General features: G+C 39.9%; 1 protein-coding gene across 3 annotated transcripts in view; it reads right to left on the bottom strand.

Moving 5' to 3' along the window:
* The window catches only part of ELP2 (elongator acetyltransferase complex subunit 2), a 37997-nt gene extending 27686 nt beyond the window's left edge, over positions 1-10311 (bottom strand). For 2 of the 3 annotated variants that reach the window (XM_084207575.1, XM_084207576.1), the window contains exons 1-6: positions 10179-10311; positions 10000-10078; positions 8289-8374; positions 6444-6594; positions 5163-5240; positions 1118-1182 (exon numbers count right to left, since the gene is read on the bottom strand). In XM_084207575.1, coding sequence (XP_084063701.1) covers positions 1118-1182; positions 5163-5240; positions 6444-6594; positions 8289-8374; positions 10000-10078; positions 10179-10310 — 591 coding nt within the window. In that variant the 5' untranslated portion in view covers position 10311. Of the gene's footprint in view, positions 1-1117; positions 1183-5162; positions 5241-6443; positions 6595-7891; positions 7938-8288; positions 8375-9999; positions 10079-10178 lie in introns of those variants that run through there. The other variant, XM_084207577.1, reaches the window with a different exon arrangement.
* Between the last annotated feature and the right edge of the window lie 2299 nt (positions 10312-12610).

The raw sequence follows: 12610 nt of genomic DNA, 5'->3' as shown, positions 1-12610 counted from the left end.
AATAGTGGCATTTTGCCACTGCTAATTCCCAGAGAATTCATTAAACTGACATAACTTACAAGCTACACAGGAAAAAAATAAGAAAAAAACTAACCAAGCACCCTACTTTTCTTCTCAGTGGTCAAGAAATCTATTAAACATAGAAGAAGGGGATGAAGTACTTACCTTACTGGCAACAAGAGCAACCAAAAAAATCTTGTTACTGTACATGGCAGCACAAACAGGCAAAATTATCAATAAAGCAGCTCTTTTATCTCTCTCTCTCAAAAAAAAAAAAAAAAAGAATAAAGGAGTATCTATTCTTTAATCCCTAAAGGGAATGTGTCTGAGCAATTGCAGCAGACTAAGTGGTTCTATATATGCTAGTTTCAAAGGGGGGTTCTAAATGGTAGCTTCACTGGTGCAATGGGAGAGCAACTGTGATTTGAAGTGGTTTTTTTAAGGCAGTGATAGAAAGAAAGAAGTTATACTGGCTCTGTTTTGGAAAACAGTCATTCAACACATGCTTTAGAATCTAACAAAACCTCTGAACAGATGCAAGAGAGGACATAATGTTTCTGTACTGCTCAAAAGGAATATTTATCTGTATGAAAAACTAAAAATGCCAGCTTCCAAATAACACATGAAAAATTGTGCTTTTATAAGATCAGATACTCCTAAAAATACTTTTTTTTGATGTTCAAAAGCAGTCAAGCATAAAGGGCACACTTAGCAACAAACATAAAATTCCTCAGAAGTCATAACAGTTTTATTATAAGAATTTATAGAATGAAAGTAACATCATTTCCATATGAACAACTCAATGCCTGGATAATTAATAAAGGAGGACAGTTGCAGCTATTTTGTATCAGTGGGAATAGAAACTGGCTATCTTCACACAAGGGAAAAAAATTAAGAAAAACACTTTCATGCACTGAATTCAACTTCAATATTCTGTATGTGTATTTCATCATTACCTAGAAAAATGGATGAACTATTTGAAAAAAGGTTGTTGTATGCAATGGCTATGTTAAGACAGAAGGGACTTACTGAAAAACTTGGAAAAAACCACCAGCACATATGAATAGAAGCAGAAAACTCAGTAATGCTCAGAGCAAGAGACAAAAATTTTAATTACCTGACCATTCTGCTGTATAAACAAACTTATTTTGCAGTCATCACCACCACAAGCCAGTATTGGTACTAGAAAAGAAAAGAAGGTCTTCATGTTTTTATAAGATCTAATATTCTAGGACATGAAAAAATATAAATAATGTACAAATCAATATAGAAATATATTGAAATATAATAATACTAACAGACAGGCAAGTGTGATACCACTTTTTTAATGTTTTCTACATTAGCTGTCTAATAAATTAGTATCTTAAGAACATGGAACTCAAAAATTATTTTAACTGCAAATAATATCTATGAATATTTAAGATGCTAAAATGAGCGGTTTGCCTCAAGCTAATATATCTGTAGGAAGTTCAAGTATTAGAGTTTTTAAGTAATTTTTCACTCAAGACTACTCAAGTCAATTCACTCAAGTAACCTACAATGTGCACAAACTCTGTAAGTCTATTGAATCAAACCAGAGAAAGTTATGTCTGAGGGGGCTGAAAAAAGAAAAGTTAGGCAGTGTATTAGTTCTTCTCTCCAACAGAAGAGGATGAGGAAAAATAGTTAACACTTAGTTCACTCTTCTTTTTTTATGTCATAAGGAGGAAGAGTTACTGCTAGGGACTGAAACAGTAAAAGCAAATAAATTTAGTATAAAACTATGAAGAAATAAGTTAGAAGTTAAGGGCTAGACATTTGAAATTCTCAAGTCTGGACAGAAAACCAGATACTAAATTTCACTAAAATCAACTACCTCTTTTAACAAAAAGCCTCCATGACATCCCTTCATATAGAAAATTTTATCTTTACTATGGATAGATCAAAAATCAACTTGAATATTCATACTATGTTTATCCTCTATACTAATCTCTTCTTTCTACTTGTACCAAATCTGTGCCTAGTTATCCACTGTTCCTCTTGCACTTCTCAGCCACATTCCATATTCTCATAATTACATCACTTGCTTCTCTCTCCAACCTCTAAGTCACAATTAATCTCCATCTCCTCCTCTCTTTAATAGTCTCAAAATAAGTTTAATAATAGTCTCTAAAAAGTTTAATAATCTCTAAAAAACTGCTTTTCATTGACGGTTATGAGCTGCTTTGAATGAAGACCTGGTCATCAGGTCCACAGAAATTGAGCAGGAGTGACGTTTTCCTCCATAAAACACATTACAATGGATGTTCTTGAAGACATCGTCCTTTCCTGAGAAACACACTTTATGGAATTACGTATTTACTCAATGGAATGAAAGTTTAATTAAGAAAACCAAAGAGAGAATTACGATTTAGTTGCTGTTGCAGACAAATGCAAATACTTTCACCCAAAAAGTTCCATCAAGAAATAAATATCTGGCAAAAATGGACTAGTATATAGTTTTTTACATAAACACTTTGTGGTATTAAAATTTGGATCTGTTGAAGATAAAATTCCTGCAGAGGAAATAAGAAACTTAAGTTGGATAAGCAGAGCTTTTCCAAGTTCACTTACTCTTTTTTTTTTTCACCTGTTGCAATTCAGTTCTGAGAAGACAATTATTTACTGTCAGAGGTCACGCTACATCATGACAATGATCCAGGTCGTAGGAAGAATCAGATTATATGACAAATACCTGATCAAGATTTCTAAAAATAAATCCTATTGCCAGGATTTTAGAAGCAGAGTTTGTGCAGACACTGTAAGGCAAAAAGCAGGCAAGCAACCAAAACTGCAAAAAGCTCTTCTTCAAGGCTAATCAGCAAATGTACAGAAACTCCTTAATAAAGAGGCTGCCAGAGAAGCTGGCAGATGTTTAAGCTGCATTCCAGCTGCAAATGACTGGTCAGGTTTTAATGAGCAGTCTATCAGATTTCCCTATTTGACTTCTTGAAAAAAGTGGTTCAATTTTTTTTTAAATAATTTATTTTCAAGGACAATCAGTTAAAATCCTAGGCATCAGGAACTTCTACTGAAAATTAAAGCACCCATTGCATTTGTATCAATTTTCAGTGCAAGCCCCAAATTTCTTTTCTTGCTGAAATTAGAGGTTACTGTAAATACTTCAGGAAATGTAGTTTATGATTTTCAGAAAAGTAATTCTGTATTTAGTTCCTAATTTAAGAAATGCACATTGTTCTCAAGAGAAAATCATCTTTGAATCCCTGTGCAGCTGACAACTTAGCCTTCATAAAGATTTCTGAGCAACTCCTAAATTTATCACAGATAATTTTTCCCCAAAGATCATTAAAATTCCAAATTGCCATTAGAGATTAATGTTTCTGACAAATGATCAGCAGCAATTTTTAATAATATATTTTAGCTACTTTATTTAGATTTCAGAATTAACATACTCCTCAGCTATATGGACTACTATGTCAGGTTTAGGGAGAAAACACTGGCTATACTTTATTAAAAGCCCCTTTACAGATTTCTACAGGAAACATTTCTGTACATTTATGGTTCAAAATCTAACCTGTTTCTTTGCAATTTTATCAGCAGAGGTCATCTGTATTGGAACTGGAACAAAAACAGCAAATGTCTAGAAGTTTTTTTTTAATCCCACACAAAATGAAATTTTTGTGCAAACTGAAATCTTGAAAATTGAAAATTATTTCAGTTCTTGAGAAAAATAAAGAACTCTTTTTCAGTTTATGAGCACTGTACTGCTTTGGATAACTAATCTGAATTGGGATGGGAAGAGTTCATAATAAAGGACTGTCCTGCTCTCAAGGTAACTTTAGCAATACAGGGTTTGGAGACTCTGGAAAACAAAATCCTTGCTCTTCCACCATTCAAAGAAACATTTCATGCAATTTGACTTTCATAAACATTTAGTTTTAAGAACTAACATGATAATTTTACTTCATGGTGTTTTCAGAACGTATGGTTACTTCTCTTATATACAACATGATTTCAACATTGAATGATGCACTACTCTAGAGTGTTACAGTGAGACCTTCTTACCTGTACAGTATCCTAAATGAAGATACAATCTATTGTTTTGCAATGTGAATGTTATACTCAGACACACAGGCACTTCACTTCTAAAGAATATTTACACTTGCAGTAATGATTTTAATTTACCCTCAACAAGCCTCAACACCCTCAATTTCACCTCAGCAAGCACATTAGTGTATTTACAGGAAAAGAGAGAGGTGTTCTTTATTGGTGCAGATGCTGCTTTTGGTATTAGACATGCTCTGAAAACAGACACTGGCATTTCCAAATGGGACAACACATTGTGATAGAGCTTTCATTGTTCCCAGAATTATCTAAGGCAAAGAAAAAGGTATGCTTGTAGGCATATAATCAAAACAACAGATCAGTGTGGAATGTATGCAGCAAAGAGCTGAAAATTCCAAATACAGAAAGAAAATTTAGCACTTTTTCAGCTGGGAGCCTGGCAGGCCTCCATCCAGCTCAAAGATTCAAATGATACTTAAACACAAATTTAATTCAACACATGTATCTGGCTTGAGGATACATCTGCTTTACCAAAAAAACTTCTACCTATTTGCACAAAAAGAATATGTCTGAGGCAGCCCACAAAACCTAACCTTTCTGTTAGTAGAAATCTACATAAACCATACTGAACAGGTTAAAGTAGTTCAGCATTTCAAATTTTTCCACATTTAAGACTGAACAAACAAATGATAAACACTGCTTGGGAACCCATGGTTTTCAATGCAGGCCTTCAGATTTTTTCTGAATTTTGCCCTTCAATTCAAACAACAAGAACAAACATGGGCAGCAGCACCACAAGGAGCAGGTGGAACTAACAGCATCATCCTATCCCATTCATTTACAGCATTGTTACCCTGGTTTAAAGCTTTCTATTGCAAGAGTTCAACTAAGCAACCCCATCTGAGTGCCATTTTGAAGACACTGTAATCAGTCTTTGTTTTTAATTACTGAGAAGAGTTCAGAGAAAATCTTTAGGTACAAGAATCAGCTTAAGCGGATTTCACAGGAAACAAAAACTGTGGCACACAGGTCTGGAGTTAGCAAAATGAAAATCTGTTTGGGGGATTTCTTAGATTTTTCTTCCTGCATTGATATTCAAGATGTGCAGCTTTACTTACCATCGCTGCCAGGCAAGAAGGATAAGCAGACATCCATAACAAATCCATTTCCAAACTGCAGAATTTCAATGCATTTAGCTGGAAAACAGGAACAGACAGTGTTGATCTCATTCACTGTAACTATTACAATTACACTGTCATTTCCTTCTATATTATACAGTTAAAATTTCCCATCCATTTTTATTTTAAGAAGCTGAAAAAAATCTACATTTTTTTCAAAAGCATAAACAATAATATCATCTTCTGTGTGGCCAAAAAAATTCATCCAGTTAGTTGGGTTAGAAGATAATACTGTGTTAAATCTATACAGCTTCACTGTGGTAACACACCAGAAGCAATAAATATTACAAAATATATCCTGTGGCAACAGCATTCACAACAAAGGAAAATAAAACTGAATCCATTTTCTACAACAGCAGCTAGAGAGTTGAGCAAAAACCTGCAAACATCCCTGAGATCCTGGAAATTGGTAAACTAGTAATCGTTAAACTAGTAAATAAACAAGAGATAGCAGAAAAAACCTGTCTACAGCAGAACAATTCGTCCCTCTATCACTGTAACCCACACCAGCAAGAAAAAATGGAAAAGATGAGACTTCGTGGGGTTCTTTGGGAGCACCAAAAATGCCTTCCAGAACATGGGACTGTAGATTGTCAATTCCCACCTCTCTCATGTAGGCAAGGCAATAAGAGATCTTCAAAAAACTCGAGAAGGAAGAAAGTAGCTAAAGAAACGCAGTCACCAAAACTCAACCAGCCTTAAACAACACCTTAAAACTCAACTATCTATCCAATTTATTTATTATGTATTTTAGAAAGCTGTTTTCCCCTTTTCCATGCAAGAACCTAGTTCAACAGAAGGTCAAGATCCCAAACTTCATTGGACTCAAGCCAATAGGAAAAAACAAATGACTAGTTAAACTTCATCTTTCTAATGCCAGCATTAATCATTTTAGTACATAATTCTACTTCACACATGCATACACCTAGTCTGCCTCCACATTACAGAGCAAAACAATGGTTCAGATTATCATAACCTGAATACATATTTTAAAAAAAATAAATTCAGGCCACACATCCCTGATGAAATATAAAGATAAATCATTCTGCAGAACAAATCTGACCCAAGGCTTTCCAAGAGTAATAGTGCTTTGATGTACTAAAGTCTGAAGATAAATCAGTGTAGTTGCATTACAAAATGTTAGTATTTAATACCTAATGGATAAGCATTCATCATTCTTATTTAGCCAGTATCTTATCCCTAAGATTAAAGAAATGTTACCTTCTGAACCATGCCGAGACCAGATTCTCACAGTAGAGTCAGAGGCTGCAGAAGCTATTAGCACATTTAAATTGGGTTCATCTGACTGGCAGACAGCATCCACAGCAAAAACAGCTTCTGTGTGGCCTTTGAGAGGAATGCTTTTCACAAGCTGAACACATGAGAAAATTATACAAAGTTTAAATTCCAATAACTTATGTGAGAAAACTTTTAAAGCCACTTTAGGAAAAAAAAAAAAAACCTTAATATTTCAGGAAACCCAGAGAAGAGATACAGCAGCAATGAATATTAACTTAATAAGATTTTGCTCAAAGCTGAATAGAATTAAATGCTCCTGTATACACTACCCTCACTATACTATAACCTCACCCTTCCTTGAGGGAAGTTGGAAACCGTACTGAAAGTTAGGAAGAGCAGTTTTCCTTCCTTTTTCTCCTTCTCTTGTCCCTCACCCTAAGGAACATCTTACAAAAGTTTGGAGAACCTTAGTGAAGGAGACAGATCAGAGAACACAAGGGAATAAGTAGCAGCTACAGCAGGTCTAGTAGCAACGTTTAGTGTATTCTCATAAACCAAAATCCCAACATGAAAAACAAAAAAGCTAAAGTTAGACAATGAATACAGGTGATTCAATTTGCAATCTGTTCCTCATAAACACAAAGTGAGAAGCTTTTAATTTTGCAACCAGCAGACATCCAACATTTATTCAGATTTTACCATAGACAGACTTGACATCTCTTTCCAAAATACAGCCTGGTAGGCCTCAGTGAGAATTTTTGATTGGTTAAATACAGAACTTTGTTTTTAAGAATTTACACTAGTCTAGAACTCCCATTAAAATGTGCACATTTAGCCACATTCTTTTGAAATTATTGCCATATGGCTGAGCACCACATCAGCAGAAAAAGTTTATTAAAATGTCTGTAAGTTAACTTAAATAAATGCACGAACAGTTAAAATGGATCAGGATGAGAAAAAACTTATTTCTGAGAAATTTCCCCATCAGAGTAGGTTCACTTCCCCCTACTATGCATTCTCATACCTTTTAAAATGCCAAGTCTAATAACCTACTTTGAGACAGATGATGAAATGGGTTACCTACACAGCCATTCCCAATCCAGTGCTTAATAAGCAAGATATTACAAGTTAGATAATAAAGTGGTTTTTTCATCCAAATTTCAGGTCATTCAAAAGGCTCTTTCATACAACACTGAATCTCTTGCCTTATATTTTACAGTACAAATAATAAATTAGCATATCTCCTTACTTTTCTCCATTTCTCGGAAAAAAGCCAATTGTTGCACAGATTTTTTTTTTCATTTTTGTTAAACATCTACTCCAACTTGTATATCATCCTGGTAAGACAGCTATATACAAACCCCACATTGTTGTACAGATTGATCAGAAACCACCAGAAATGGATATAAGGAAACAAGAAAGAAGGATACAGAAAATGCCAGCTCAGAATGGTCCTCATGGTTTGAAGGTTTTAAGGTGGTTTAAAGAAAACTGCCATGTGAAATCTGAAAGCTGATGAGTCAAGAACAGACAAACAGAGTCCTTCAGATACCTAAACAAATCCACTCAATGACTGACAGGTTCCTTAATTTCTTTACCAATGCTGATTTGAAAAAGATGAACCACAGAAAAGAGGAAACATTTGTAGTAATACATAGCAAGACAGAGTACCAATAATTTCAAGGATATACACACTGGGTTCAATAAAAAAAAACCAAACAAAAACAGTCAAAGTTTTTGAACCAGAAATACAAACAAAACAGAAAATATGTGTTATGTGAGAAACTAGTGCAGAGGGAGATTTGAAAAGAGGTTATTCCAGCTTACCTGATTATTCCATGTTACTGTATCTTTCCATTCCCAAAGAATAAGTTGTTTATCAGATCCACCAGAAATTAACTGTGTTTCAGAAGCTAAAAAATATGCTTTGGTTAGTTCAGTGTGTACTTAACTTTGTAACAGCAACATAAGCAGTTCTGCTGGTTACTACTCACAAAATACCACTGGTAACCAAAGCTGCCACCAAACTAAAGTATGGTTAATGGGAGTTGCACTGTGCAGAACAGGTTAAGAGCAACGATATTCCCTAAGAAAACACAAAGAGAAAATTCACAGGACTATTTAAAGTTCTGTATGAAAGCAGTAAAAATACCTTTCCAGAAGACTCTTAAACCCAACAGTGTAAAATTATCATCTTTTGAGGTTTTGTTTGGTCTTTTTGGAAGATAGGAAAAAAAAGCAAGTGAATTTAAACAAACAGAATTCAAAGCTTCACAGGAAAATTTAATTCTCAAGTTCCCTGAAAATAACTTCTTTTAATCACTTTTAAAAAGAATATGTTTCAGTGCAACCCATTGAAAGGATGGCAGTTTATATCACCCCTAAAAACTAATGGTTGCACCTCAGTACTTCTCCAAAAAAGGAAGCAGCACATTACATTAACAGTCTAATCAACACTCACATTTCTCTTCTTCAGTGAGAAAAGCCGAAGGGCAAGAATATATGACTATGAAAAGCCTGCACTAAGCAATGTTTAGTCCTGGAATTACTATCCAGCAAAAGCCTCATAAATGTCTCAAACTTTTCTACCTATCTAAAGATTCTTTTCTCTGAGCACATAACCTCTATGCAGCCTCAGAGCTTTATACTCAGAGATTGCTGAAAAGGCATTGCAAATCAGTTTACAAAGTCAAAACAGGCAAAACTCCAAACCTTACTGAAGAGACTGGTAGAAGAACAAGCAGAACAAGCCATCGACCTGTATGAGCTGCCACAGCCACAGGCAAACATCCTCCTGGGGCACCCCTGGCTGTGGGGCCAGGAGCAGAGATCCCCTCACCACGCAGCTCACCCGGGTTTGGCAGCTCGAATTCCTGCAGACCCATCTGTTAACATGAGGCCACACCTGGAGTACTGTGTCCAGCTCTGAGCCTCTCCATTCAGGAAGGGCACTAAAGTGCTGGAGCAGGTCCAGAGATGGGCAATAGAGCTGATAAGGGTCTGGAGCACGTATTTCATGAGGGGCTGAGGGAGCTGGGCATGTTTAGTCTGAAAGGACGGAGGAGCCAGGTGGGGGTCGGTCTCCTCTCCCAGACAGCATGTGACAGGATGAGAGCACACAGTCTTAAGCTGCACCAGGGGAGGTTTAGGTCGGACATCCGGGAAAATTTCTTCACAGCAAGGGTGTGAAGAATGGGCTGCCCAGGGAAGTTGTGGAATCACTGTTCCTGCAGATATTTAAGGAAAGAAGGGACGTGGCACTGTGGCACTCAGTGGTCTACTTGACACGGTGGTGTTGGATCACATGTTGTGCTCAATGATCTTAAAGACATTTTCCAAACTAACTGATTGTGGGAAAATCCCTCCTGGGAAATTAGGCTTGCTTAAGGCGAAAGGATGCGCTGCAAGGGTCGCAGTTCCCCATTTCCTTGAGCGTACAGCGCAGCCTCCCCCGCCTCCTCTGCCCTGCGAGGGCAGCAGCGCCCGCGGCCCCAGGGGAGCCGGAACCGGCCCCGGCCCCGGCCCCACCGCTACTCACCGCGGTCCCGCCGGCGGACCCAGCGCACGCAGTTCACCCTGCCGGCATGGCCGCGGAGGGCGGCGACCGCCCGCCTCACCTGCGGGACAGATAGACAGCACCGAGCGTCAGGGACGGGTCCGGGTCCTGGTCCTGGTCCTGGTCCGGTCCCGGTCCCCGCCCAGAGCACACCAACTCACCGCCGGGTCGTAGAGGATGACGTCGTGGCAGCTGCCGAAGGCGAGGAGGCCACCGCGGCCCCAGGCCACGGCGCCGCCGCCCGCCCGGTTGGCGCAGCAGGCGATGTGACAGAGCGACACGGGCGCCGCCATCTTGGGCGCCGCCGCGTGCGCGACCCCGCGCGGCTCCCGTGGCAACGACCCCGCGCGGGGCGGGACCTGAGGGGGCGGGGCTTGGGGGGCCGCCGGGCAGCGCGGCCGGGGCAGGCGGCTGTGGGGCGTTCGGGGGGGGGTGGTTATCTCTCCTGCACCTTTTGCCGAGATCTCAAGGGTTTCGAAAGTGTAAAACTTTTCTCTTTTTTGGCTCCCGTGAAGAAATTTCTCCTAATGCCCGACCTAGATGTCCCCCGGTGCAGCTTTGGGCTGTGTTGTCCTGTCACTGGGTGCCTGGGAGAATAAAGCGACCCCCAGCTGGCCACAGTCTGTTTTCAGGGAGTCACAGGGATCGGTGGAATTCCCCCTGAGCCTCCATTTCCACAGGCGAAACAACCCCAGCTGCCTCAGCCACTTCCCGTAGGATTTACCCTCTGGACCCTTCACCAAGTGGATTCCACCTGAGCTGCGAGAGAGCTGAATATCAGAGATGGTGTCGCTGATACCCATTCCTGGGCTGCCTCCACCACCTGTGAAAAAGGTGGTACCACCTCCTGATAAAGAATCATGCTCAAATTAAGTCTCTGACGTCGGGATGTATTTAATATTACCGTGTATGATGTCCCTAAAATTACTGTTGTGGAAAGCACGAGAATTTGCAACTGAGCAGTGGCCAGGATCAGCGGCTTGATCTGAATATGTTTGAATACCTCTGCTTTTCAGGGAAAAAAAAAATAAAAAGATGAGAACAGACCAATTAGTGAATTCCATCTGTTACATCTTTATCTTTTAATTCTTTGATATGTTTATTGCTCCTCCCGGACAAGAAATTGAAATCAAATCAAGAAAAAAAAATACTGCAGCGGTATTCTAGTTTTACTTGCATGGTCGCTGGCCTTGAGAAACGGGGTCGCAGTGCAGGGTAATGCACTGGATAAAGTGCTCAAATTGTATCAGCCACTTGGCTTCACAGGTTCAAGGACTTTGCTGGTTCCCAGTAGCCACAGGTGCAAACAGCTGCCCCACAGGCTGAGTAGGAGCCTCAGGAGGACCTTCAAGAAATCCACTCCAAATGCACTGCCCCACACATGAGGAAGGCCGTGGAACAGAAGCCAGGTTGAAGTATAAATGGAGAGCTCAGCTATGCAAGCATGGAAAAGGAGAGAAACAGAGGTGTGCCTCCTGTGCCCAAATCACACCTAAGATATCCTGAAATAATTGAAGCTGAACTGAAAAGCTGGAAAGTCTGGGCTGGAGGGAGAAGCTGGCTTTATGGGGTTTTGCAGGAGGTGGAGATAGGAAGAGAAAGCAGTGAAAAGCAAGCAGGCATCCAGAGGAAGCACTCTGCATAGCACATGGAACATTTTGGGCCTAAACCTTTCCTGCTGGGCCTTTATCTCCCCGTGTGCTCAAATCCTGTAACCTGACACAAAACCACTGCAGATAGGCACAGTTGTTTTCCAGTGGGTATGAGAGGAAGGAAGCTGTGCCTGATCACACAGAAGATACAGCCAGAAATGCTAGCTGCTAGGGGAACAAATGACTCCTTGCAGAAAAATGCGTGGATCCAGTCATCAAAGCATGCCTTGACTGAGGAGTGCTGTCTTGAGCTGCCAAGGATGGCTGCACAGCAGTCAGGTTGCACAGCAACCCTTCTCAGCAGGCCTTGCCAGGGCTGGAGTCAGGGCTCTGGCAGAAGGAGGTCGGGCACTGCCAAAAGCTGGGTCATGTTATAGGAGTTGCGGCTGTTGCTGTGGGAACAAAGCTGGCTCTGGCTGTGATTGTCGGCATAGGTGTAGACTTTTCCAAGGTGGATTGGGTGAGAGACTCCTCTTCACACAAAAAGTTAACCTGACTGATAGATAACCTGCTGCTTTTGCTGTCCTGTAAACAGTTTTACTGGGATGCTGCTTGTATTGGAGAGATTAGGGGTTGTGTCCTGCCTGAGTGTGCAAGGGTATTGCAGGATTTTGTGGGGCTGGTCCTTGCACACCTCAGGGTGCTTTCCCAGCCCATTTGAGATACCACATTGTGGAGGGCTGCTAGTGCCAAGTATTGACAATGATTGCCTCTTTTCCCCAAAAAAAGGTCTGTCACTGTCACCCCTGTGCCACACTAACAGTGTCCAACACTGAGAGAACTGGGATAAATCAACATATGGACTTAATAGTGCCATGAGGAATGCTGTAGCAGCACCATGGTGCTATGCCTAAAGAAGCACGGGAAGGTGGATTTATGTCTGGACAGATCAGTGCAGATGAGCCTGGTTTCTTACTTTTCATAAGTACTCTGCCTGACCA

Source organism: Fringilla coelebs (genome assembly GCF_963513975.1).
Source record: "Fringilla coelebs genome assembly, chromosome: 1".
NCBI lineage: Eukaryota > Metazoa > Chordata > Aves > Passeriformes > Fringillidae > Fringilla > Fringilla coelebs.
The sequence above is the reverse complement of the archived record's forward strand: the minus strand, read 5'-3'. Positions and strand labels throughout refer to the sequence as shown.